This window comes from Oncorhynchus kisutch, linkage group LG29, assembly GCF_002021735.2.
Source record: "Oncorhynchus kisutch isolate 150728-3 linkage group LG29, Okis_V2, whole genome shotgun sequence".
NCBI lineage: Eukaryota > Metazoa > Chordata > Actinopteri > Salmoniformes > Salmonidae > Oncorhynchus > Oncorhynchus kisutch.
In genome coordinates this window covers 15,669,157-15,694,601 of record NC_034202.2, presented here as the reverse complement: position 1 = coordinate 15,694,601, position 25,445 = coordinate 15,669,157, and the positions used below count along the sequence as shown (strand labels likewise).

Genomic DNA, 25,445 nt, shown 5'->3' with positions numbered 1-25,445 from the left:
ATAGCATCTGCACGGCCTCTGACCGCAAGTCACTACAGAGTGGCCAAGCTTCCTGCCATCCAGGACCTCTATACCAGGCGGTGTTAGAGGAAGACCCAAAAATTTGCCAAGGACTCCAGCCATACATAGACTGTTCTCTCTGCTACCGCACGGCAGTGGTGAAAGGACTTAAGTAAACCCTTGTGTAGTCTTAACATTCTGTATACTCCCCTTGTCCTAAGGGTAAAAAATGACCCGCCTTCACTAAACCCCTAAAATAAAGCAGCTTAAGTAAAAAATAATTTACAGTACTACTTAAGTCGTTTTTCGGGGTATCTGTACTTTATTTCGATTTTTTGACAACTATTACTTTTATTTGGCTACATTCTTAAAGCAAATCATGTTCTTTTTACTCCAAACATTTTCCCTGACACCCAAAAGTACTTACAAAATGTCAAATTCAAACACTTATCAAGAGAACATCCCTGGTCATCCCTACTTTCTCTGGTCTGGTGGACTCACTAAACACAAATGCTCCGTTTGTAAATTATGTCTGAGTATTGAAGGGTGCACCTGGCTATCCGTAAATAAAATGTAAAATTGTGCCGTTTGGTTTTACTCAAGTAGTATTTTACTGGGTGACTTCCACTTTTACTTGAGTCCTTTTATATTAAGGTATCTACTTTTACTCAAGTATGACAATTGGATATTTTTTCCATCACTGCTGCACGGTAAGCGGTACTGGAGCGCCAAGTCTAGTTCAAAAAATCTTCTTAACAGCTTCTACCCCCAAGCCATAAGACCCTTAAACAGTTAATCAAGTGGCTACCCGGACTATTTCCATTGTCCCCAGCCCACCCCCCATTTTTATGCTGCTGCTACTCTCTGTTTATTATCTATGCATAGTCACTTTACCTTTACCTACATGTACATATTACATCAATTACCTCGACTATCCGGTGCCCCCGCACATTGACTCGGAACCCTCTGTACCCTCTGTATATAGCCTCGCTACTTTTTTCCTCCTTAATTATTTGTTATATATATATTTTTTTTTTTCTTAAAATCTTAAAACTGCATTGTTAGTTAAGGGCTTGTAAGTAAACATTTCACTGTAAGCTGTTGTATTTGGCACATGTGACAAATACATTTTGATTTGATTTGAAATACCACAGTGCGCCATCACATCAGCAACATTTGTGACCTGTTGCCACAAGATAAGGCCAACCAGTGGGGAGCAAACACAATTGTAAATACAACCCATATTTATGTTGATTTTTTCCCCCCTTTTTTACTTGAACTATTAGCACCTCTTTAAAACCCTGTATATAGACATAATATGACATTTGAAATTTCTTTATTCTTTTGTAACTTATGTGAGTGTCATATTTACTGGTCACTTTTTATTGTTTATTGTTCACTTTTGTTTATTCATTTCACTTGCTTTGGCAATGTAAACAAATGTTTTCCATGCCAATAAAGCCCCTTGAATTGAAATATATATATATATATATATATATATATATATATATATAGAGAGAGAGAGAGAGAGAGAGAGAGAGAGAGAGAGAGAGAGAGAGAGAGAGAGAGAGAGAGAGAGAGAGAGAGAGAGAGAGAGAGATGATATATAGTATAAATCTATATAACTATATTATAAAGGTATAAATACTGTACAAAGCCGGAACACCAGTAACTGCTGGGTAGTTGAAGTCAAATATTTATCTTTTATTAATTCCATCAATTAATCACACTGTGGAATCTGGTGTGCGTACTCATAACTGCATTACTTTCATCAGAAAGGAAGTTGATCAGCTTACAAGAAATTGGAGGAAAACTATGTAAATGAATAGAGCTAGATGACTATAAGTGTCTGTGTAGTTCATGATGGACATGAACCACAGGTGTAAAAGAATGTCATGTGAATCTAAAAACCCACTATGTGTCTTTTGGTTGTAAATAATAAAATCTCTGTGTGAAAAGAGCCTTGTTTTCTCTCTTCTCTTCTGTCTGCCAAGAAACAGTGTGTTGAAAGCCACTTGTGGATTGACTTCATAGACACACCTCGTTCTACAACAAAAACGAACATCTGGGTAGAGGAATTGAATAGTTTAGAAATCTTGAGGGACCAAGTCACTTATTGAAACTGTGATGTTGGTTTAAAACAGAGGAGGCTGGTGGGAGGAGCTATAGGAGGAAGGGCTCATTGTAATGACTGGAATGGAATAAATGGAGTGGTGTCAAACACATCAAACAAATTGAAAGCACATGTTTGACTCAGTTCCATTTATTCCATTACAGCCATTACAATGAGCATGTCCTCCTATAGCTCCTCCCACCAGCCTCCTCTGGTTCAACCAGTGATTCCTGAACAAGGTTCCATTAAGTATAGAGAGAGGACAAGACAGTGCATAAAAACAAGTTCAAGAGTAGTTAACCAACCCGGAGTCAAAGCGTGTATGCCAATGGAAACATAGTGTGTCTAGGGCTGTGGACAGTGCAGCTGTTATCAAGTTAAATATAAACATATCCTCTGGCTAGAGAGGGGGTATCTGGGGAGAGATGGCTTGGCACCTGCTCATATGTAGCTGGAAAGTCATGGCTTAAGGTGGATGGACTATGTGAAGGACCATACTTCCCCCACAACAGCCATCAGTGACAGGCAGTGACTGAGCAGTAACCAGACCAGAGAGCCAGACAACAACCAGAGGGTGGGGACTACTGGACCACTACACCGGACCACTACACAGGACCACTGAGTGCCACTGCAACAATGATTGTGGGCCCATTATTTTAAGAGTACATGTAATTGACAGTCTTTTCAGTTGCAACTGTCTTCAAAAGTGCATGCCTGGGCCCCTCTTGGTTTCCTGATTTCTCAGAAGAGTTTAGAGAAGTGGAACATATAAAGTGGTTTTAGTTCTGTTATAATACACTATTGTATTGGGGAATCAGGTTGAGATAGATGGTTAGTTTCCTCTCTCTGACATTTCTGCTTACTGAACAATACACAACAATTCAACGTCTAGTCCACAATTGTTCAATATAACGTCATTGAAACTTTGATTCGACTCGTGCGTGCCCAGTGGGTAGCTTGATCTCTTTTCTTCTGATAATTTGCTTAACCTATTTTATCATACAACATAACATGACTCTAAAAAGGCTGGCTATAAACTTTTACATGTGAAACTTGAGATATCCAAAAAGGCTACTGTGTCTGAATACGTTCTCCCTTACTTATAAGTTATGTTTTAAACGGGCATATCCCGGTACTTCACTGAGGTTAATCATTATACACAACGAAATACAGACTCTGCAGACCTATTTGTCTTCATTATCACTATGGCCACAGCAGAGTCTGGTAAACATACCATTCGACTGAGAGAAAAAGCAGGGGGGGACAGAAAATGAGAAGAGAGAGAGAGCGAGAGAGTGTGAGAGAGAGAGAAGCGAGAGAGACAGAGAGAGAGAGAGCGAGAGCGAGAAAGAGCACATAGTGCTGCAGTGCCCACAGACCACACATCCTGATACAGTTGTCTTTCAATCATAACCCAGAGCAGCACAGCCTTTTCACCTCTGCTTTTGGTGGACACTCTCTGAGCAGGGTCCCCATCAAGACCTCAGCAAGAAGAGACAAGACTGGGACTCCACATCCACTGACCCACAGCCCACCTTCCCAGGTTAGTGGATAGAGATGGACAGAAGGACAGCGCTGTCAATGGCATGTTTGAGAAGGAGTTTTTGGTGTTTTATTCTTCCTTTCACTCAGTATTGCATATTGTACAATGATTCGATTCCAGTGGTAAAATATGAATCTTAGTTGTGAAGTTGTCTCTCTTTTACTGCCACTATTCCAGTTTCTCTTATGTGTGGGGCTTGTGGTTGAAACTACACAAACGGCTTGTCAGAGGTTGCATGTGTTGTACCTCGAATGTTTCACATACTGTGCAACGATCTGCAAACTCACTTAATTTAATAAAAATATAAGGTTTTGAGTTACAGTTTTGATTTAGTTTTTGTATACTTAATTTCATACAGATCTTTCAAATATAGATGTTTTTCCCTCAAAGTCAGTGGATAGGGCTGGCAAATTGTGTATGGTTCCGTATGGCGGTATTTACACACTAACCGTCAGGCACTTGTACATATAGGGCTCTACCTATCTGTACATAGCATATGCCCCCTTGCCTTTCCAGTTTGCCTTTCCAGTCTCCAATGTGTCCTTTAGGGTGGTGGTATAATTTCCACCAAAATGATTTTGTCATTGTTGTTCAGAACCCACCCGTCGTCAAATTCGCCACTTCACCCAGTCCATTGGTTGCGCGAGTTAATCTGCCCTGTATGGAGATCACCCGCGCCCGGTTGCGCCTCTCAGCGCGCGCCCGGTACCCAAACCTGCATGCAGGGCCGGTGCCAGAACAAATCAGTTGGATGGGCATTTGATTTCTTCTTTATAGGCGGGACGTTTTTTTTTCACGGGACCAGTTTTAATAAAGTTTGGGGACGTTTACAATTGATCCTACGACTTCTACCTATCTGCGTGCTAGTTGTGATCATTTTTTCGTGGAACAGTTTCATTTCAATAATAACGTTTTCATTTCTAAAAAGTATTGTCATCATACAAATATGAAGAGAAAAAAACATATAAAAGTTACAATTCAACTAATGCTAGAGCACCAGCCTTGCCATATGGACACATTGATAGCCTACACCATGATCCATTGGCAGCTAACGAAATTAGCGCATGGAACTCAGAGATAGCCTATAGACCAATGCAGCAGTAGGTCTATAACTTCCATTGTCAACTAAGTAAAATATCCTGATGAAAATGCAGGTTATTTCACTATTGCTAGTGAAGTGCAACACTGCATGAACTCGGCAGGTTGTCGTGCTCAGGCGCGTGCGCACTCAATGTTATTAATACAGAGAATGCGCACATTCTCATTGCTCACATGCAGCACTCCAAACAAAAGACATGGGAAAAAAATTATAAAACTCTTAAATTATGGTTATGAAAAAAAAACGTGTTTCTCACGAATGTAGCAGGTTGTGAACTCTGCAAACATGGGTTGCACTCAGAGAATGAGAACAGTAAATGACTGTAATACATGCATAAACAGAAATGAATGTAACCAAATGAGGGTGATTAATGGTACAATTACTATGCCTACTGGTTACACACACTTCCGGTAAAAAAGTTTCAGAAGACCTACTCATACAAGGGTTTTCTTTTTTTAAAACTATTTTCTTCATTACAGAATAATAGTTAGGACAACAACAAAAAACGATGAAATAACACAAAGGAATGCTTTTCCAACAGTCCACATATGCTGAGAACTTGTTGGTTGCTTTTCCTTCACTACACATTCCGACTCATCCGAAACCATCTCAATTGGGTTGAGGTTGGTGGATTGTGGAGGCCAGGTCATCTGATGCAGCATTCCATCACTCTCCTTCTTGGTCAAAGAGCCCTTACACAGTCTGGAGGTGTTTTCGATCACTGTCCTGTTGAAAAACAAATGATAATGGGACTAAGCCCAAACCAGATGGGATGGCGTGTCGCTGCAGAATGCTATGGTAGCCATGCTGGTTATGGGTGCCTTGAATTCTAAATAAATCACAGACAATGTTGCCAGCAAAGTACCCCCAAACCATAACACCTCCACCTCCACGCTTTATGGTGGAACATACATATGCGGAGATCATCCGTTCACAAAGATATGGCGGTTGGGACCAAAAATGTCAAATTTGGACTCTAGACCAAAGGACACATTTCCACCGATCTAATGTCCGTTGCTCATGTTTCTTGGCCCAGTAATTCGACCATGAAGGCCCGATTCACAGTCTTGATGTTGAGATGTGTCTGTTACTTGAACTCTCTGGAGCATTTATTTGGGCTGCAATTTTTGAGGCTGGTAACTCTAATGAACTTATCCTCTGCAGCAGAGGTAACTCTTGGTCTTCCATTCCTGTGGCGGTCCTCATGAGAGCCAGTTTCATCATAGCACTTGATGTTTTTTGAGACTGCACTTGAAGAAACTTTTTAAAGTTCTTGAAATGTTCCATATTGACTGACCTTCATGTCATAAAGTAAAGAAGGATTGTAATTTCTCTTTGCTTATTTGAGCTGTTCTTGCCATAATATGGACTTGGTCTTTTACCACAAATTCCACAAATTAACTTTTAACAAGGAACACCTGTAGATTGAAATGCATACCAGGTGACTACCTCATGAAGCTGGTTGAGAGAATGCCAAGAGTGTGCAAAGATGTTATCAAGGCAAAGGGTGGCTGCTTTGAAGAATCTATTTCTTTAACACTTTTTTGGTTACTACATGTTTCCACATGTGTTATTTCATAGTTTTGATGTCTTCACTATTATTCTACAATGTAGAAAATAGTACAATTAAAGAAAAACCCTGACATGAGTAGGTGTTCTAAAATGCTTGACCGGTCATGTACGTAACAGAGATGTAATTTTTTGTTAAACAATCAAAGGGTAAACAATTCAGACAATGGATGTACAAGAATTGCTGGGGAGACAGCGAAGCACAGAGAGCTGAGTGCATGTATTCTGGAGAGAGATGCCCATATCTTCGCCACACACCCCTCCCCTTCTTCTAGCCTCAACATTTTAAATTATACTCAAGACACATTATCTTCACAGATTTTAGATGCTTTTCACTGACAGCCTCAGCTCAATAATCGACTAGGCCTATTACGCTGCCCGAATTGCTGGCTTCCCAAATCGGTATAAGAAGATAATAATCCGCTAAGTCAAGCTCTCTGGTACAGTATTTTGAATTGCTTTTATTTAGACAGGAGTAATTTGTTTATGTTGGCAAAACATCCATTTACTTTAGGGTAAGCCAACATCTGAACAGTGCACTCGCCCAACTTTCCTTTCTAATTCGCAAGTGGCTGAAACCAGAGATCTGTATATAATGACCTGATGCACATGTCTCCTCCCTAACAATGCCAGTCATTGTCACAAAGACAGGAATGAAGACGACAAGCATAGGTCTGCATATTACGCCCATAGAAATGTATTGGACTTATTCAGGACAGATTTTGTCCTGAATAATAAGTAGCTAGCTACTTAGTTTCAACATCAACAGCGAAGCACTTGATTTAGCCGACATAATCATCATCAAAATATTTGGTCTGGTTGCCTGACGCTCAGCAGAGAGGCAGAAAGACACAGAGAGGTAAATCACAGTCGGTAGAAGAAATCAAGCCAGCTAACTAGCAGATTTACATCAATCACCAATATCAATGACGAGCCGATAGCCTGCCCTCTTTCCCCATTTGTTTTTTCACTTTGAGTAACTGCACCTGAAAGACCTGTGCATGGCCCTGCTAAACCCTAACCTAATCATAACCGTAACACTAAATGCATGGCCCTGCTAAACACTAACCTAATCATAACCATAACACTAAATGCATGGCCCTGCTAAACCCGAACCTAATCATAACCGTAACACTAAATGCATGGCCCTGCTAAACCCTAACCTAATCATAACCATAACACTAAATGCATGGCCCTGCTAAACCCTAACCTAATCATAACCATAACACTAAATGCATGGCCTGCTAAACCCTAACCTAATCATAACCGTAACACTAAATGCATGGCCCTGCTAAACCCTAACCTAATCATAACCGTAACACTAAATGCATGGCCCTGCTAAACCCTAACCTAATCATAACCGTAACACTAAATGCATGGCCCTGCTAAACCCTAACCTAATCATAACCATAACACTAAATGCATGGTCATTATTGGTCATTGTCAGAGTCAATACTGTAAATGAACAGATGCTGTATATTTCGGCGACTGTGTCATCATGTACTAAACACGAGTAATGATGATTATAATCCATTGTCAATAGCAGGTCTAGTCATACTCATCATCCATTGAGTCATTGACACAAGAAGGCACAAACAAAACAGTTGAGAAGGGGTGTAACCTACATTAGCTAAGTGGGTCCTAATGTTTATCAAACGCATCTGTTGAATTACATCCCCGTCCTTGATCTGTGGTCTCGCCAACTCCATTGCTCTCATAAAACCAAATATTGAGCTCAATGTACTATGATAGCAGTGTAATCACTTCCTGTCTCCCTCTGGCCCTGAACACACCCAGTGTCTTTATCACAGGAAGGCAGTGTGACAAAAGTGACATTGGGACAACCACACACTTGGGAGGGATAAACAACCACAATACAGGAAGCAAAATGTAACACGCAACACAAGCAAAAGAAACTCAATCTCCAACTGATCACTCCCATCTTTGACAAAGACTACTCCCAACATGAAAATTGAGACGGTAGAGATGGTGACAAATTAGAAAAAAGTGCATCAAGCTGCTACATGGAGATACATAGCTAGAGTCATTCAGCCTTTAATAACTTCCAAATCAACCACTCCCTGTATGTCTAATAATACCATGGGATGGATGGCAGGAGGTGAAACAATACAATGAGAACAAAATAGTTTATTTTGCCAGCAGATAAAGGACCAAGCAATGACGTTCTACTGACAGTATGACTAGAGTGATACGGTTAGTAAGTGGGCTACTGTGTACAGATTAACTGAATCCTGTGTTCTCTGTTTATTTCCCAACACTGAAAGAACCCTGATGACCAACAAGGGTTCAGTTCTACCATGGGGACCCCCATCATTCTGCTTCAGGCTCTTCTTCTTCGTCACCTGCCTGGTCCCTCTCCTGTACTTTCTGAGTATGTATGGGTGGGGTCTATACTCTGACAGACTCCACATTGTCACCGGGAACCTCACCATCCTCCTGTGGCATTGGCCCTTCGGCCCGTCCTACAGCCTGGAGGGAGACGTGTGCTGGGACAGGTACCGTATCCCTGGCTGCCGCCTGGTGGACCAGCGCTCGCTCTACCCCAGCGCTGACCTGGTGGTCTTCCACCACAGAGAGCTGATGACGGGCCAGGAGCAGCTGCCCTTCCACCTCCCCCGGGCGAGGCACCAGACGTGGGTCTGGCTTTCCCTGGAGTCCCCTGACAACAATGGAGACCTGAAGCCCTTCAATAACGTGTTCAATTGGACCATGTCCTACCGCCGTGATGCCGATTTCACCATACCATATGGAAAGCTGGTGCCGAAGGACAGAGATACTGGTAATTATAGCAGTACACAGGGCTACATTCCTAAAAATAAGTCCCCTCTGGCCTGCTGGGTGGTTAGTCACTACAACCCACAGCAAAAGAGGAGCTTGGTGTACAATAGCCTAAGGAAAAGCATCAAAGTAGAGGTGTATGGGCAATTGGAAGGGAGAGTACTGGCCCCCACCAACTTGCTGCCCACCATCTCACGCTGCTACTTCTACCTGGCCTTTGAGAACTCCATCTCCAAGGATTACATCACAGAGAAGCTCTGGCGGAACGCTTACCAGGCAGGGGCGGTGCCTGTGGTTCTAGGTCCACCTCCAGACGACTACATAGCCGTGGCCCCCCCCAACTCCTTCGTCCACATTGACGACTTTCCATCCACTACGGAGCTGGGGAACTATCTCAGCCAGCTAATACTGGATAAGGAGAGATATGCTGGGTACTTTGCATGGCGGCGCAGCCATCAAGTGAAATTGTACACAGACTGGAGGGAGAGGCTTTGTAGCATCTGCTCCCAGTATCACATCCTGCCTGCTCAGAAGGTGTACCGCGACCTGGAGGCCTGGGTCAGGTGGGGGACACAAAGTCCACTGACATAGCTTTAAAGGCTTTCTGCATACCCAAATGAGCTGACTCCAGTGCACAACTTTTGAACAGGGACCATAAGTACACCACCTTGTAAAAATGCACAGCTTCAGAAGTGTTAGTCATCTAGAACCAGTGCGTTTCACATGCATGGACATGTTTCAATGAGTCAGTAAACTACACATTGAGTTAAAGGACTTTCATGTGTTATAGTTCCACCCTCTGCCAATAACTAGTGTTCCTAGTTTCCTTCCACCCTCCCAGCAAAATAACTTGAGAACTGGCTCTATGAACACTTTAATTGATATCACAGTAAGATGTGTAAAAACAGCAGAATTGAACTGAAGTAATGTTACAGTACCAACGCATACTCAGTACAGAAGGTACAGGAAATATACCAAGCCAAACATTTAACGACACGTATTTATAATGTGTGGCTATGACATTGACAAGAATTATTGCAAGGCATTCACTATAAAGCAGTAGAACACCCACAAGGTAAAAACCTTAACTGTGAGAACAAAACATAAAATTGTCACTACACGGGAGGGTGGAATGGAAAATGTACAGGTAACATTTCAGGTTTCCCCAAAGAATTAGCCAGTTTCAATAAATTATCAAATATGCTTTCAATTATAAACATGAGATTGTGTAAAAACATGTCACGAGAGCAGAGTCACAAGAGGAAATTACTTTAAATACACATGAAGGCACAAGATTGTGACATGGCCATTTTAGAAAGGCCCGATCAAAGCAACTATTATAGGATTGAGGAAGTCAGTGACAAACAATTTAGGTCGCTGACGATCACGTTAACAAGAAAAACTGGTTGAGGGGCAGTACTCAATGACCACACTCGACAGACATCCTGCCGCTTGTCCCCTTGGTGCAACATGAACTACGGTTCCAGTTTTAAAATAATAAAATCACTTCAGTTAGTTAGTGTGCAACAGATGAAAAATACATTCATGGGTAACAATACAAACCAGAATTCTCAGCAACACAAGTAAACTGTATTTGTGTCATACTTCACTATGAAAGTTCTCCTGAGCAAGACAAAGAATACTTATAGAAATTCTAGATAAGAAAACTGTCACCTGAAAATAGCTAACCGCTGGAGGATAAGACAGAAAAGATATTCAAGATAAACAAAATATTTTTAAAAAATGGTCAGACTCAACAAAACCACAACGTTGTGCAAAGCCATCTCATACTGGATTCAGAGCCGATGGTTTAAACCCCCCCCCCCCCCCCCATCCCTTTAGTCATGATGCTGGCTGGGGCGTCGACAGTCGTGCAGATGACTCGCAGCTGAACTGGGTGGGAGGCAAGGCACAACCGATGAAAAGTCAATATGAAGCAGAGAGACAAAAGGCAGTGTCAAGATTCCCTGGCCTTAAAGACACCGGGAAGTTCCAGCTTTGAGCCATTTATTTACTGACCAACAAGCCGCCACTCACTTGACTTTCTGTGGTCCAGAGGGACTAGGGTGTGGTAGAACTGCATATGAATACAACCACCTGGGTTGGTGGGGGCTGGAGGACTAAAGAGGTAGCCATGTTGGGTGGGGAAGGGAAGAGGTGGCCACATGGCCCGGGCTGGTTTGGAGAACTGGAACCTGTTTAGCTTGTCAGGTGACCCACCAGTCCAGGGTGCAGGACCTGCTTAAAGACATCTGGCCTCTGGAGGGGGGGCATGTAGAAGGTGGGGCCCCCGGGGTGGCCAGAGAAAGAGTACCCCTGCCCGGGGAGGGGGGAGTGAGCCATGTGCGGGGGAGGGGGGCTCTGCTCATAGTACTGTCCTTCACACTCCTCATCGAAGGGGAGGGCCAGGCGCTTGCCCTTCTGTCTGCGGTTACAGAACCACACACGTACCACCTGCCAAAAACAACATAAGTCACAAGCTTACCAAAAAGCATCTCCACACCTCTTACATTAGAAATATAGAACCTTGACAGGGTCAGAAGTTAACAGCACTAAGATTCAAACCATGGCAACACAAGCAAGAAGGCATTTGCCATAAATGCATTTGCACCATGTCATGTAAGAGGAACTTAAAAGCCATATAGGGTTGAGGAAGTAAAAGACAGTAAGTGATGGCCAGCTGTATGGGACTCACATCTCTCTCCAGACACAGGTCATCAGCAATGTGTGTGATCTCCTGGGTGTTCGGTTTGGGACACTTGACAAAGTAGGACTCCAGAGCAGTGCGCACCGACCCCTCCAGACTGGTCCTCCGCTTCCTCTTCCTTGTGTCCACAAATACCCGCTCGATCTTGTACATCTGGGGACAAACATGAACTTGTATTTAGACCGGGACATTGCAGTGTGCTTTGGTCCATTCCAGAGGTGTGTCCGGGCCATAATACTATGGTGCCCCTCAACCTCCCCTTGCCTATGTAGCTTCTGTGCTATTTAACAGTGAACATTGTCTAATAAATATTACCTTGGTTGCTCATGGAAATGTATGCATTTTCTATCCTCAAGATGGCATCCTACACTCCACAAACCTGGCCCCTCTTGAGCAGATGGGTTTCCAACTACAACCAACATATACTCACATCCTGGGGGTTGTCCGAGGTCTCAGCCTCATTCAGCCATCTCCGGAGCAGGGGCTTCAGCTTGCACATGTTCTTGAAGCTAAGCTGGAGCGCTTCAAAGCGGCAAATTGTAGTCTGGCTGAACATCTTGCCTAAACAGAGAACAAGTTGTCATCAGTAGTTGAAGTCACTGCAACTACAGTAGATGCAGTGAAGGAAATTAATATTGCCTCAACACATTTGAGGAAACTGTAGTCTACATCAATTTAAATGAGACACTCAGCAAATTCAGGGGGCAAAGAATTGTATTCACCTCCTCAATGGAACAGAAGGGAAAGGTTATGTATGGATAGTATTCAACAGAGCAGGAAAACTCACCATAAAGGTTGCCAAGGGCCAGGCCTACATCTGCTTGTGTGAAACCCAGAGTTATACGCTTGTGTTTCAGCTCCTTGGCAAACTGTTCCAGCTCCTCAGTTGAAAGGTTCTCCTGTTAGAGGGAAATTTACTAACGACATTAGGAAAACATTTCACAACGCTCTCTTTGAATGAAAGGATAACTTGTAGGATACACGCATAATAGTACAATGACTATAAGATAACAGTACATAGAGGACCGTTTGACTCGCCTCTTCCTCCGAGTCACTGCACCCACCGCTGGAGGAACCACTGCTCCGGGTAGAGGTTTGCGCCTGGGGCGCTTGGGCAGTTTGGCTTGGGTTCCCGTTGAAGAACGTGACCCCGGGTAACCCATTACTGGGGGGTGAGGGCGAGAGAGATGGGGACGATGAAGACGATGTTGAGGGTATGGAGTTGAGGTTTTGAGTAGTGGTATTCGCAGCCGTGATGTGGGGAAAGCCGGGCCAAAACGACGAGTTCCATGGAGTCGAGTAGTAAACCCCGTGAGCTACAGCAGACGAAGGTGGAGTTGGATAATGTGGAATCTTTTGCCCATACTCGTCATTGACATCCTTCTCAAGCTTTATTTCGGACATCTTGACTTGTTCCCTGGTGTCGGTGTTATGTGGGCTCACGTTTGTGGGGTGGGTAGCCGCTGCGACCCCTGCTACTTGCCCGGTGTACTCCGGAGCGGCGATGGGACACCAGTGTTTGGGTTGGCAAAAGTCACCGGCTTGCAAGTCGGAGGCCCTATAGTCACCAGTGCCCGGTGGGAATGGCAAAAAGGTTTGATTGGTTGTTGGAGGCATCCCATTATATGCGGCCTTGTTGAAGAGAAGACTATGATGTTGTAGAACGCCGTGTGGGATCTGGAGCGACGCGCCTCCAAACCCCTCTTGACTCAAGGCCTGGGCGTACATGGCCCGGCTGAAGTCATCAGGCCGGCTGTTGCACTCCGAAGTAGGGCTCTGGGGTCGCTCCGACATTCTCCTTGGTTTGATCGCCTTCGTAAAAGATCAGGTGATATTCAATGACGCTTGCCGTTTCGAATAAACCTTTTCAGAAATGCAAGCAGTTTGTTGCCTATGTGCGAGATACCCATCAACTGTAGTCCATTGAATTTCGAGTTCACCACCACCTTGCTTCGCCTTCAAACTCAAACGCCCGTCTCACAACAAGCACTCCAGCTCCACAGGTTTCATCTGGCGCTGGAGGTTGCGATGTTAATTGCCTCGCCTCCCATTGGCCGCGAGAGACAATCACGCACAGCTGACGGTAATTTTGTGAATGAACTTGATTATTTTATTTTTTTCATTCACGGTGTTAAAACAGTGGGCGTGCTTTCCCATTCGAAACTTTGGAGAATCTTTTTTTTTTAAACGACTAAATATAGACTGTTCCTCTTCCTGGGATAAAATGTAAATAATGCAAGCGCAGGTATGCAAAACTCCTGTAAGCAATTAAAGGAAATTATCTTGGAAAAAGTTAGGCTATATGTAGTTCACGGATTCAATGTTGATCCATTTAGTATGTTTACATTACTAATCAGTAGGATATTCAGTGACACTAGCTAAATTATCTGATATTCATGGCGCATTGTGTGGACTTTGTTTAAATACGTTACCTTAACGAGCTTTCCTTGGTATACATGCAACTAGATGCATTTAAACAGCATAATTAAAGATGTGGACTATTGCTCATTAGAAAGAATGTATAGGTCAAATTGTGATCAAATCAACAATCACGTTTAATTCAACAACGTCTCGGGAACCTTACTGTTCCTGCTCAATTTTCATGCTTCACTCACTGTATATCTATTTTATATTAGAATATCAAGCAATATAGAAAATATTAGGAGGCCCATATGCATTTTTGTTAGCATTTAACCTTAAAAATTATATGTTATTTGTCACATGTTTCGCAAACAACAGGCGTAGACTAACAGTGAGTCTATAAATTAGAAGCAGTCTTACGACATTTCAAAGTAGACAATTAACTCTAAACGAATGATTCACATAATGGTTGAACCCAAGACTGACAACTTTACGCACAATTTACACACACACGCCACATTTTGCCCATAGAAAATCAAGACAACGCAGAGGATATTCATAAAATAACTAAAAGCATCCAGGTGAACTTATACTATAGCCTTGATTGGTGTATTGAAAAAAGTGGAGAGCCATCGCACCGATACAGATGCGCACCCCCAGAGCGAATCGTTGGTACAGATTGTGGCAGGAAGACGCACCACGGGAAGGAGTGGGGGTGTCATTGTGCGACTTGGCCCGGAGGCACCCCGCGGCTTTCAGACCCGGAGTAGCGATGGCGCGACCATTAACTTCTTTACAGACACGAACAATAAGTCGCAGCCCTTTGATTCCGCCCCACACACACCCACCCCCTACCCTGAAACAAACACTCTCCAAGGTTTCACTCAAGCCACAGTCCAGAGAGTGACGTATTTGATGGGGTGGTTGATGTGACACGGGAGTTATGCCAGTTATGGCATAGCATGTATTATCATCGTTTTTGTTTCAATTTCTAAACCACCACCCCACTCAATACTCCCGGACGATTGTGTTCCTTCTCTATCCAACCTATCCACCTTCAAACACACTGACCCGGCAGATTGAACCAGGAGAGCAGTGCTCTCTCGTTCTCCCCATCTCGCCCTATTACAAAGGCAGGGGGAGAGGACCTTGGAGGCCAGGAGCCAGTGAAAGGCTTAAAAAACATCAAACTCCACATACTGGCATTGTCCTGTGCCATGGACTTGGGAGGGAATTGTCATGCTAAACGTTGACACTTAGGGAGAAAGTGGGATGGGGTAAGAGGTACAGTGAGGGGGAGGGAGGGTGCTCAGGGATGAGCCACAAGTCAAAGCTGTAAAGATGGTTAATGGTACTGTACACGGCAACACTCAGAGAGACAACTCAGACATATCGAGTCTGTCTAGCACCAGGTCCAAATAAGCTCCCTGTACTACAGTGTATTCTAAATGCATTATCAGCCATGAGGAGGTGTGAGGGAGAGTCACACATATCTGTGTGTGTAAACAATGTAGTTCAGACACACAGTCACCACTCAATGACCCATCCAGGGTGACTGAGAGAAATAGGAGCATAGTGGTACAGCCTGGTTTCAACCATTTAAACCAATATGCTTTAAGTTCATTGCCATAATACTTTAGTTTGTCTTGAATATTTGTTATTATCGCCTTCATCCCCTTCTGACTCCATCAGTGGAGAGATTTAATACATTTTTGTCGGTTAGTAGACAGTCTTATTTAGAGCAACTAGGGTTAAATGCCTTGCTCAAGGACACATTGATAGATTTTTCACCTTGGGGAATCAAACCAACGACCTTTCAGTTATTGGCCCAATGTTAACCGCTAGGCTACCTGCCACCCCATACAGATTGGCTTGCCCAGAAACGCTTGTTTATTTGTCCTGAGTGTCTGAGAGGTCACTGTGCACCAGGCCATCACAGGGTGTATAGGTACTGTATACGGTGCCTTGCGAAAGTATTCGGCCCCCTTGAACTTTGCGACCTTTTGCCACATTTCAGGTTTCAAACATAAAGATATAAAACTGTATTTTTTTGTGAAGAATCAACAACAAGTGGGACACAATCATGAAGTGGAACGACATTTATTGGATATTTCAAACTTTTTTAACAAATCAAAAACTGAAAAATTGGGCGTGCAAAATTATTCAGCCAATTTACTTTCAGTGCAGCAAACTCTCTCCAGAAGTTCAGTGAGGATCTCTGAATGATCCAATGTTGACCTAAATGACTAATGATGATAAATACAATCCACCTGTGTGTAATCAAGTCTCCGTATAAATGCACCTGCACTGTGATAGTCTCAGAGGTCCGTTAAAAGCGCAGAGAGCATCATGAAGAACAAGGAACACACCAGGCAGGTCCGAGATACTGTTGTGAAGAAGTTTAAAGCCGGATTTGGATACAAAAAGATTTCCCAAGCTTTAAACATCCCAAGGAGCACTGTGCAAGCGATAATATTGAAATGGAAGGAGTATCAGACCACCGCAAATCTACCAAGACCTGGCCGTCCCTCTAAACTTTCAGCTCATACAAGGAGAAGACTGATCAGATGCAGCCAAGAGGCCCATGATCACTCTGGATGAACTGCAGAGATCTACAGCTGAGGTGGGAGACTCTGTCCATAGGACAACAATCAGTCGTATATTGCACAAATCTGGCCTTTATGGAAGAGTGGCAAGAAGAAAGCCATTTCTTAAAGATATCCATAAAAAGTGTTGTTTAAAGTTTGCCACAAGCCACCTGGGAACATGTGGAAGAAGGTGCTCTGGTCAGATGAAATCAAAATTGAACTTTTTGGCAACAATGCAAAACGTTATGTTTGGCGTAAAAGCAACACAGCTCATCACCCTGACCACACCATCCCCACTGTCTATCATGGTGGTGGCAGCATCATGGTTTGGGCCTGCTTTTCTTCAGCAGGGACAGGGAAGATGGTTAAAATTGATGGGAAGATGGATGGAGCCAAATACAGGACCATTCTGGAAGAAAACCTGATGGAGTCTGCAAAAGACCTGAGACTAGGACGGAGATTTGTCTTCCAACAAGACAATGATCCAAAAGATAAAGCAAAATCTACAATGGAATGGTTCAAAAATAAACATATCCAGGTGTTAGAATGGCCAAGTCAAAGTCCAGACCTGAATCCTATCGAGAATCTGTGGAAAGAACTGAAAACTGCTGTTCACAAATGCTCTCCATCCAACCTCACTGAGCTCGAGCTGTTTTGCAAGTAGGAATGGGAAAAAATGTCAGTCTCTCGATGTGCAAAATTGATAGAGACATACCCCAAGCGACTTACAGCTGTAATCGCAGGCAAAAGGTGGCGCTACAAAGTATTAACTTAAGGGGGCTGAATAATTTTGCACGCCCAATTTTTCAGTTTTTGATTTGTTAAAAAAGTTTGAAATATCCAATAAATGTCGTTCCACTTCATGATTGTGTCCCACTTGTTGTTGATTCTTCACAAAAAAATACAGTTTTATATCTTTATGTTTGAAGCCTGAAATGTGGCAAAAGGTCGCAAAGTTCAAGGGGGCCGAATACTTTCGCAAGGCACTGTATACACATAACTTCTTATTCAGGCCAGGAGTTTTTCCTGACCAGGAATAACCCTTAGTTATAGCCTATATACAACAACTAGGCCTTGGAGTTTTCCTGAGCCTTCTCCCTATAGCACCCATAGTAAACCCCCAGTTTTACTCCACAGTCTCCCCACCTCCCCCCTGCCGCCTACCTTCCCCCACAAACAAGACTGATGGCTTTTTGATTTTCTCCCTAATGGCCCTGCCTTTGACACCCACCACCATCCCTCCACCCATCGCAAACTTTCAGCAGTTGACCAATAGCTGCCTCCCTACCACCGTCCACGAGGACAATGGGCTTTAACGGCCCTCAGAAGGCAGCTCAATGGGGACAGTTACAAGAGCCCTCCATCCCCTCCCCACACACAACCGCTTGCACACACACACACACACACACACACACACACACACACACACACACACACACACACACACACACACAGGTTGAGGGGCAGACGGTTGAAGAGCAAAGATGACCACAGTCATCCTTGTCCACCAAAGAGAATTGAGGAGTGTCACAGCAAGTGTGATAAAAAAAATGTTGATGAAAGGTGAGAACTAGGGAAACTGTTTTTTATTGGGCGTGGTATGTGATGTTATACAGTACATAAATAGTAAGACAAAGTTGGATGACCGATTCATCCCGCCATGGGGACGCTCAGTTGTCTGATCCCCAGCTCCCTACCCCAGCCCTTCCTTCTCCAGCCGTCCTCCTCTTCATCCTATATTCAATCCCACACAGCTTAATTTTGCCTTTTTTGTGCGGAGTCTATTTCAGTCCTTTAAAGAGCAACATACTTGAGAGATATAGTAGTATTGTAGATTACTTTATCACTGACCTCAACCCAGAGTCTCTCAGAGCGTTTACACTCACTGACACCCCTATCGGATCACAGCAAAATCAGTCTACTTGAACAGAGCAATGCTCAATCATGAGGCGTCAAAGCCAAAGAAACTGCACAATATTAAGACACGCTATAAATGGAAGGAGGGGCGGCAGTGTAGCCTAGTGGTTAGAGTATTGGACTAGTAACTGAAAGGTTGCAAGTTCAAATCCCCCAGCTGACAAGGTACAAAATCTGTCGTTCTGCCCTTGAACAGGCAGTTAACCCACTGTTCCTAGGCCGTCATTGAAAATAAGAATTTGTTCTTAACTGACTTGCCTAGTTAAATAAAGGTAAAAAAAAAAGAAAAGGAAAGTATGTGGAAACCTACCAAAAAACGATTAGGCAACAACAAACTCAGTCCCTTTTAGACAACATCCTGGACAAAACATTTCACTGTAATAGTGAAGGTGTAAACTTGGCAGTAGAAAGCCTAAACAGTATATTTTACCTTTCAGCTTCCCTATCAAATCAAAAGATTTCAAGCAGACAACCTAAGAAAATTAAAAACAATGACAAATGGCTTGAAAACCTAAGAAAGAAATTGAGAAACCTATCCAACCAAAAACATAGAGACCTACGCCTTCACGATGGTGAATCACTAAAACAATACAGAAATACAGAAAAAGAAGGAACCGCATGTCAGAAATCAGCTCAATGGAATTGTAGAATCCATATAATCTAACCACTTCTGGGAAATTTGGAACACACTAAACAAACACCACAAAGAGTCCTTGCCAGGCTCCCTACAGACGGCTCGTCAGGCTTCCATGCCTTCACCGGATCACCAGGCTCCCCTGCTTCCTCCGGCTCATCAGGCTCTCATGCCTCAGCCGGATCACCAGGCTCCCCTGCCTCAGCCGGTCTGTCAGGTTCCCGCGCACCAGTCGGCGACAGGTTCACGCACATCAGCAGGGGTGACCGGTCCTCTCCTGATCCCAGCGATCGTCCCTTTGGTTTGGGTCCTGTGGCTGGAGTCGAACGCGCCGGGGATACCGTCACATATGCGCTCTCCGGCACTCTAGGTCGCCATGCTCCTGCACCTCAGCCGGACTGACACGTTTCCCGAGCCTCAGCAGAGATGACCGGTCCGCTCCTGATCCCCGGGATCGTCATTTTGGTTGGCGTCCTGCGGCAGGAGCCTCAAGTCACGGAGGGGGGTACTGTCATGTGTGCTCCCTCTCTGGCCTCTAGGTCACCAGGCTGCTCATTATGGCGCACACCTGTTACCAACACTACGCTCACCTGGACTGTATCACTTCCCTGATTACCTTCCCTATATAAACTCAGCAAAAAAACAACGTCCTCACACTGTCAACTTTGTTTATTTTCAGCAAACCTAGAGATATAAACTGAACAAGTTCCACAGACATGTGACTAACAGAATTTGAATAATGTGTCCCTGAACTAAGGGGGTCAAAATAAAAAGTAACAGTCAGTATCTGGTGTGGCCACCAGCTGCATTAAGTACTGCAGTGCATCTCCTCCTCTTGGACTGCACCAGATTTGCCAGTTCTTGCTGTGAGATGTTACCCCACTCTTCCATCGAGGCACCTGGGTGGAATGGCCCTAGCCCTCACCCTCCGATCCAACCGGTCCCAGACATGCTCAATGGGATTGAGATCCGGGCTCTTCGCTGGCCATGGCAGAACACTGACATTCCTGTCTTGCTGGAAATCACGCACAGAATGAGCAATATGGCTGGTGGCATTGTCATGCTGGAGGGTCATGTCAGGATGAGCCTGCAGGAAGTGTACCACGTGAGGGAGGAGGACGTCTTCCCTGTAACGCACAGTGTTGAGATTGCCTGCAATGACGACAAGCGCAGTCCGATGATGCTGTGACACTCCGCCCCAGACCATGACGGACCCTCCACCTCCAAATCGATCCCGCTCCAGAGTACAGGCCTCGATGTAATGCTCATTCCTTCGACGATAAATGCGAATCAGACCATCAGCCCCTGGCGAGACAAAACCGTGACTCGTCAGTGAAGAGCACTTTTTTTCCAGTCCCGTCTGGTCTAGTGACAGTGGGTTTGTGCCTATAGGAGACATTATAACATTGTAAAATCCATGTACAAATTGTAGTTAAAATTGGCAAAAAACAAACATTTCTTTCCACAGGGCAGTGGGGTGAGACATATATCAACGAATTGGTGAGGGCACTAGAACAGTCTGCAGCTCTCGGCCTCACCCTACTAGAAGTCAAATGTCTACTGTTTGCTGATGAACTAGTGGTTCTGTCTCCAACCAAGGAGGGCCTTCAGCAGAACCTTGATCAGTAAATCTCAGTCGAACAAAAATAACTGTGTTACAAAAAAGGTCCAGTTGCCAAACCAAATCAAATCAAATTTTATGTCACATACACATGGTTAGCAGATGTTAATGCAAGTGTAGCGAAATGCTTGTGCTTCTAGTTCCGACCATGCAGTAATATCTAACAAGTAATCTAACCTAACAATTTCACAACAACTGCCTTATACACACACAAGTGTAAAGGAATGAATAAGAATATGTACATAAAAATATATGAATGAGCGATGGCCGAACGCCATAGGCAAGATGCAGTAGATGGTATGGAGTACAGTATATACATATGAGATGAGTAATGTAGGGTATGTAAACAATATATAAAGTGGCAGTGTTTAAAGTGGCTAGTGATACATTTATTACATCAATTTTTCATTATTAAAGTGGCTAGAGATGAGTCAGTATGTTGGCAGCAGCCACTCAATGTTAGTGATGGCTGTTTAACAGTCTGATGGCCTTGAGATAGAAGCTGTTTTTCAGTCTCTCGGTCCCCACTTTGATGCACCTGTACTGACCTCGTCTTCTGGATGATAGCTGGGTGAACAGGCAGTGGCTCGGGTGGTTGTTGTCCTGATGATCTTTTGGGCCTTCCTGTGACATCGGGTGGTGTAGGTGAGAGCATCCTTGGAGGGCAGGTAGTTTGCCCCCGGTGATGCGTTGTGCAGACCTCACTACCCTCTGGAGAGCCTTGCGCTTGTGGGCGGAGCAGTTGCCGTACCAGGCGGTGATACAGCACGACAGGATGCTCTCAATTGTGCATCTGTAAAAGTTTGTGAGTGTTTTTGGTGACCAGCCAAATTTCTTCAGCCTCCTGAGGTTGAAGAGGCTCTGCTGTGCCTTCTTCACCACGCTGTCTGTGTGGGTGGACCATTTCAGTTTGTCCTTGATGTATACGCCGAGGAGCTTAAAACTTTGCACCTTCTCCACTACTGTCCCGTCGATGTGGGTAGGGGGCTGCTCCCTCTGCTGTTTCCTGAAGTCCACGATCATCTCCTTTGTTTTGTTGACATTGAGTGTGAGGTTATTTTCCTGACACCACACTCTGAGGGCCCTCACCTCCTCCCTGTAGGCCGTCTCGTCGTTGTTGGTAATCAAGCCTACCACTGTAGTCATCTGCAAACTTGATGATTGAGTTGGAGGCGTGCATGGCCACGCAGTCATGGGTAAACAGGGAGTACAGGAGAGGGCTGAGAACGCACCCTTGTGGGGGCCCCAGTGTTGAGAATCAGCGGGTTGGAGATGTTATTACTTACCCTCACCACCTGGAGGCGGCCCGTCAAGAAGTCCAGGACCCAGTTGCACAGGGTGGGGTCCAGACCCAGGGTCTCGAGCTTAATGCCTACCACTTTGAAGATGCAAAATATTTTTGTGAAACAAACAAATAAAACAAAAATACAGAATAACTATTCACCCCCCTTAAGTCAATACTTTGTAGAGCCACCTTTTAGCAAGTCTCTTGGGTTATGTCTCTATAAGCTTGGTACATCTAGCCACTGGGATTTTTGCCCATTCTTCAAGGCAAAACTGCTCAGGCTCCTTCAAGTTTGAATGGGTTCTGCTGGTGTACAGCAATCTTTAAGTCATACCACAGATTCTCAATTGGATTGAGGTCTAGGCTTTGACTAGGCCATTCCAAAACATTTAAATGTTTCCCCTTAAACCACGTGAGTGTTGCTTTAGCAGTATACTTATGGTCATTGTCCTGCTGGAAGGTGAACCTCTGTCTCAGTCTCAAATCTCTGGAAGACTGAAAAAGGTTTCCCTCAAGACTTTCCCTGTATTTAGTGTCATCCATCATTCTTTCAATTGTGACCAGTTTCCCAGACCCTGCCGATGAAAAACATCCCCACAGCATGATGCAACCACCACCATGCTGATGGTGTTCCCGGGGTGATGAGAGATGTTGGGTTTGCGCCAGACATAGCATTTTCCTTGATGGCCAAAAAGCAACATTTTAGTCTCATCTGACCAGAATACCATCTTCCATATGTTTGGGGAGTCTCCCACATGCCTCTTGGCAAACACCAAACGTGTTTGCTTATTTCTTTATTTTAAAGTGCTCTTATGGACAGATACTCCAATCTCTGCTGTGGAGCTTTACAGCTCCTTCAGTGTAATCTTTTGTCTCTTTGTTGCCTCTCTGATTAATACCCTCCTTGCCTGATCCGTGAGTTTTGGTGGGCGGCCTTTTTGGCAGGTTTGTTTTGTTGTGGTGCCATATTTAAAAAAATATATAATAATGGTGCTCCTTGGGACGTTAAACATTTCAGATATTTTTTTATAACCCTGATCTGTACTTCTCTACAACTTTGTCCCTGACATGTTTGGAGAGCTCCTTGGTCTTTACGGTGCCCCTTGCTTAGTGGTGTTGCAGACTCGGGGGCCTTTCAGAACAGGTGTATATGTACTGAGATCATGTGACAAATCATGGGACACTCAGATTGCACACAGGGTGAATACATATGCATGCACCACTTTCCCAGTTTTTAATATATATATATATATATTTTTTTTTTGAACAAGTCATTTTTTAAATTTCCCTTAACCAATTTGGACTATTTTGTGCATGTCATTACATGAAATCAGGTGCAACAAAATAGGAAAAACGCCAAGGGCGATGAATACTTTTGCAAGGCACTGTACCTTGACCTAAACATCAGCACCACAACTTCCACAAATCTGTGAACGATCTGAGACAAGGCAAGAAGAGCCTTCTACGCCATCAAAAGGAACATCAAATTTGACATACCAATTAGGATCTGGCTAAAACTACTTGAATCAGTTATAGAACCCATTGGCCTTTACGGTTGTGAGGTCTGGGGTCCCATTGCCAACCATAATTCACAACATGGGACGAACACCAAATTGAGACTCTGCATGCAGAATTCTGCAAGAACATCCTCAGTGTACAACATAAAACAACAAATAATGCATGCAGAGCAGAATTAGGCCAATTCCCACTAATTATCAAAATCCAGAAAAGAGCTGTTAAATTCATACGCAGTGAGTCAGGAATCAGAAAGATAGTTAAATAATAAGACACAGCAGATGAACAAACCATGAGTAGCGTACTGAATGTGAAAACAAACCAATATTGTCTGATGACTGAGGCTACTGAGGGCTAAATAAAGGGAAGGTAATCAAGGTGATGATAAAGTCCAGGTGTGTGTAATGATGGGGAGCAGGTGTGCGTAATGATGGTTGCCAGGACCGGTGCCATCAAGCACTGGAGAGGGAAAGGGAGAGGGCGTGACAATTCTACAACCACCTAAAAGGAAGCGATTCCCAGACATTCCATAACAAAGCCATTACATACAGAGAGATGAACCTCGAGGAGAGTCCCCTAAGCTAGCTGGTCCTGGGGCTCTGTTTACAAACACAAACAGACCCCACAGAGCCCCAAGACAGCAACACAATTAGATCCAACCAAATCATGAGAAGAAATATATGATTACTTGATACAATGGAAAGAATTTACCAAAAAATTGAGCAAACTGGAATGCTATTTGCCCCTAAACCGAGAGTACACAGTGGCAGAATACTTGACCGCTGTTACTGACTCAAAATTAAGGAAAGCTTTGACTATGTACAGACTCAGTGAGCATGCTATTGAGAGAGGCTGCTGTGCCTCTCAAGAGAAGACGAAATGAAGTGGAAACTGAGCTGCACTTCTTAACCTTCTGCCAAATGTATGACCATAGAGACAATAATATAAAATAAATAAATAAATAAAAATTCCCACAGACCTAGAAGGAATTCCAAAACAAATCAAATTCTATTGGGTGAAATACCACAGTGTGCCATATAACAGCAGCAATATTTGTGACCTGTTGTCACAAGAAAAGGGAAACCAGTGAAGAACAAACACCATTGTACATACAACACATATTTATGTTTATTTATTTTCCCTTTTGTAATTTACCTATTTGCACATCCTTGCAACACTATATATAGACATATGCCATTTAAATGTCTTTATTCTTTTGGAACTTGTGTGAATGTAAAATGTTTTGTTCACTTTTTGTTTATTTCACTTTTGTTTAGCCATTTCACTTGCTTTTGGCAATGTAAAAATGTTTTCCATGCCAATAAAGCCCCTTGAATTGAAAATGAGAGATGAGTGAATGGGTGTGGTGGGTTTAACACTGATAGACTTCACACTGTGGAATCTGGTGTGCGTACTCATAACTGCATTACTTTCATCAGAAAGGAAGTTGATCAGCTTACAAGAAATTGGAGGAAAACTATGTAAATGAATAGAGCTAGATGACTATAAGTGTCTGTGTAGTTCATGATGGACATGAACCACAGGTGTAAAAGAATGTCATGTGAATCTAAAAACCCCTACTAAAAACCCCACTATTTATACTGGGTGAAATACCACAGTTTGTCATTACAGCAGCAAGATTTGTGACCTGTTGTCACAAGAAAAGGGCAACCAGTGAAGAACAAACACCATTG

At 43.6% G+C, this 25,445-nt stretch overlaps 2 protein-coding genes across 2 annotated transcripts; one reads left to right on the top strand and one right to left on the bottom strand.

The window, feature by feature from the left end:
* Positions 1-3,350: 3,350 nt before the first annotated feature.
* LOC109874176 (alpha-(1,3)-fucosyltransferase 7-like) lies at positions 3,351-12,157 on the top strand. The gene is made up of 2 exons (XM_020465983.2): positions 3,351-3,656; positions 8,610-12,157. Exon 2 carries the CDS (start codon positions 8,617-8,619, stop codon positions 9,712-9,714), a length of 1,098 nt encoding a protein of 365 aa, XP_020321572.1. The 5' UTR covers positions 3,351-3,656; positions 8,610-8,616; the 3' UTR covers positions 9,715-12,157.
* Positions 9,985-13,910, bottom strand: pou5f3 (POU domain, class 5, transcription factor 3). The gene is made up of 5 exons (XM_020465982.2): positions 12,869-13,910; positions 12,618-12,729; positions 12,261-12,391; positions 11,819-11,983; positions 9,985-11,577 (listed from the first exon to the last, which is right to left on the bottom strand). Exons 1-5 carry the CDS (start codon positions 13,622-13,624, stop codon positions 11,323-11,325), a joined length of 1,419 nt encoding a protein of 472 aa, XP_020321571.1. The 5' UTR covers positions 13,625-13,910; the 3' UTR covers positions 9,985-11,322.
* Positions 13,911-25,445: the final 11,535 nt, after the last annotated feature.

Excerpts from the sequence above, each read along its gene's own strand:
- LOC109874176 (XM_020465983.2), top strand. The coding sequence starts at position 8,617 with ATGACCAACAAGGGTTCAGTTCTACCATGGGGACCCCCATCATTCTGC.
- pou5f3 (XM_020465982.2), bottom strand. The coding sequence starts at position 13,624 with ATGTCGGAGCGACCCCAGAGCCCTACTTCGGAGTGCAACAGCCGGCCT. Across the intron at positions 11,984-12,260 it reads CCTCGGACAACCCCCAGGAT|ATGTACAAGATCGAGCGGGT; the intron begins GTGAGTATATGT and ends GTTTGTCCCCAG. Across the intron at positions 11,578-11,818 it reads ACCTGTGTCTGGAGAGAGAT|GTGGTACGTGTGTGGTTCTG; the intron begins GTGAGTCCCATA and ends TGTTTTTGGCAG.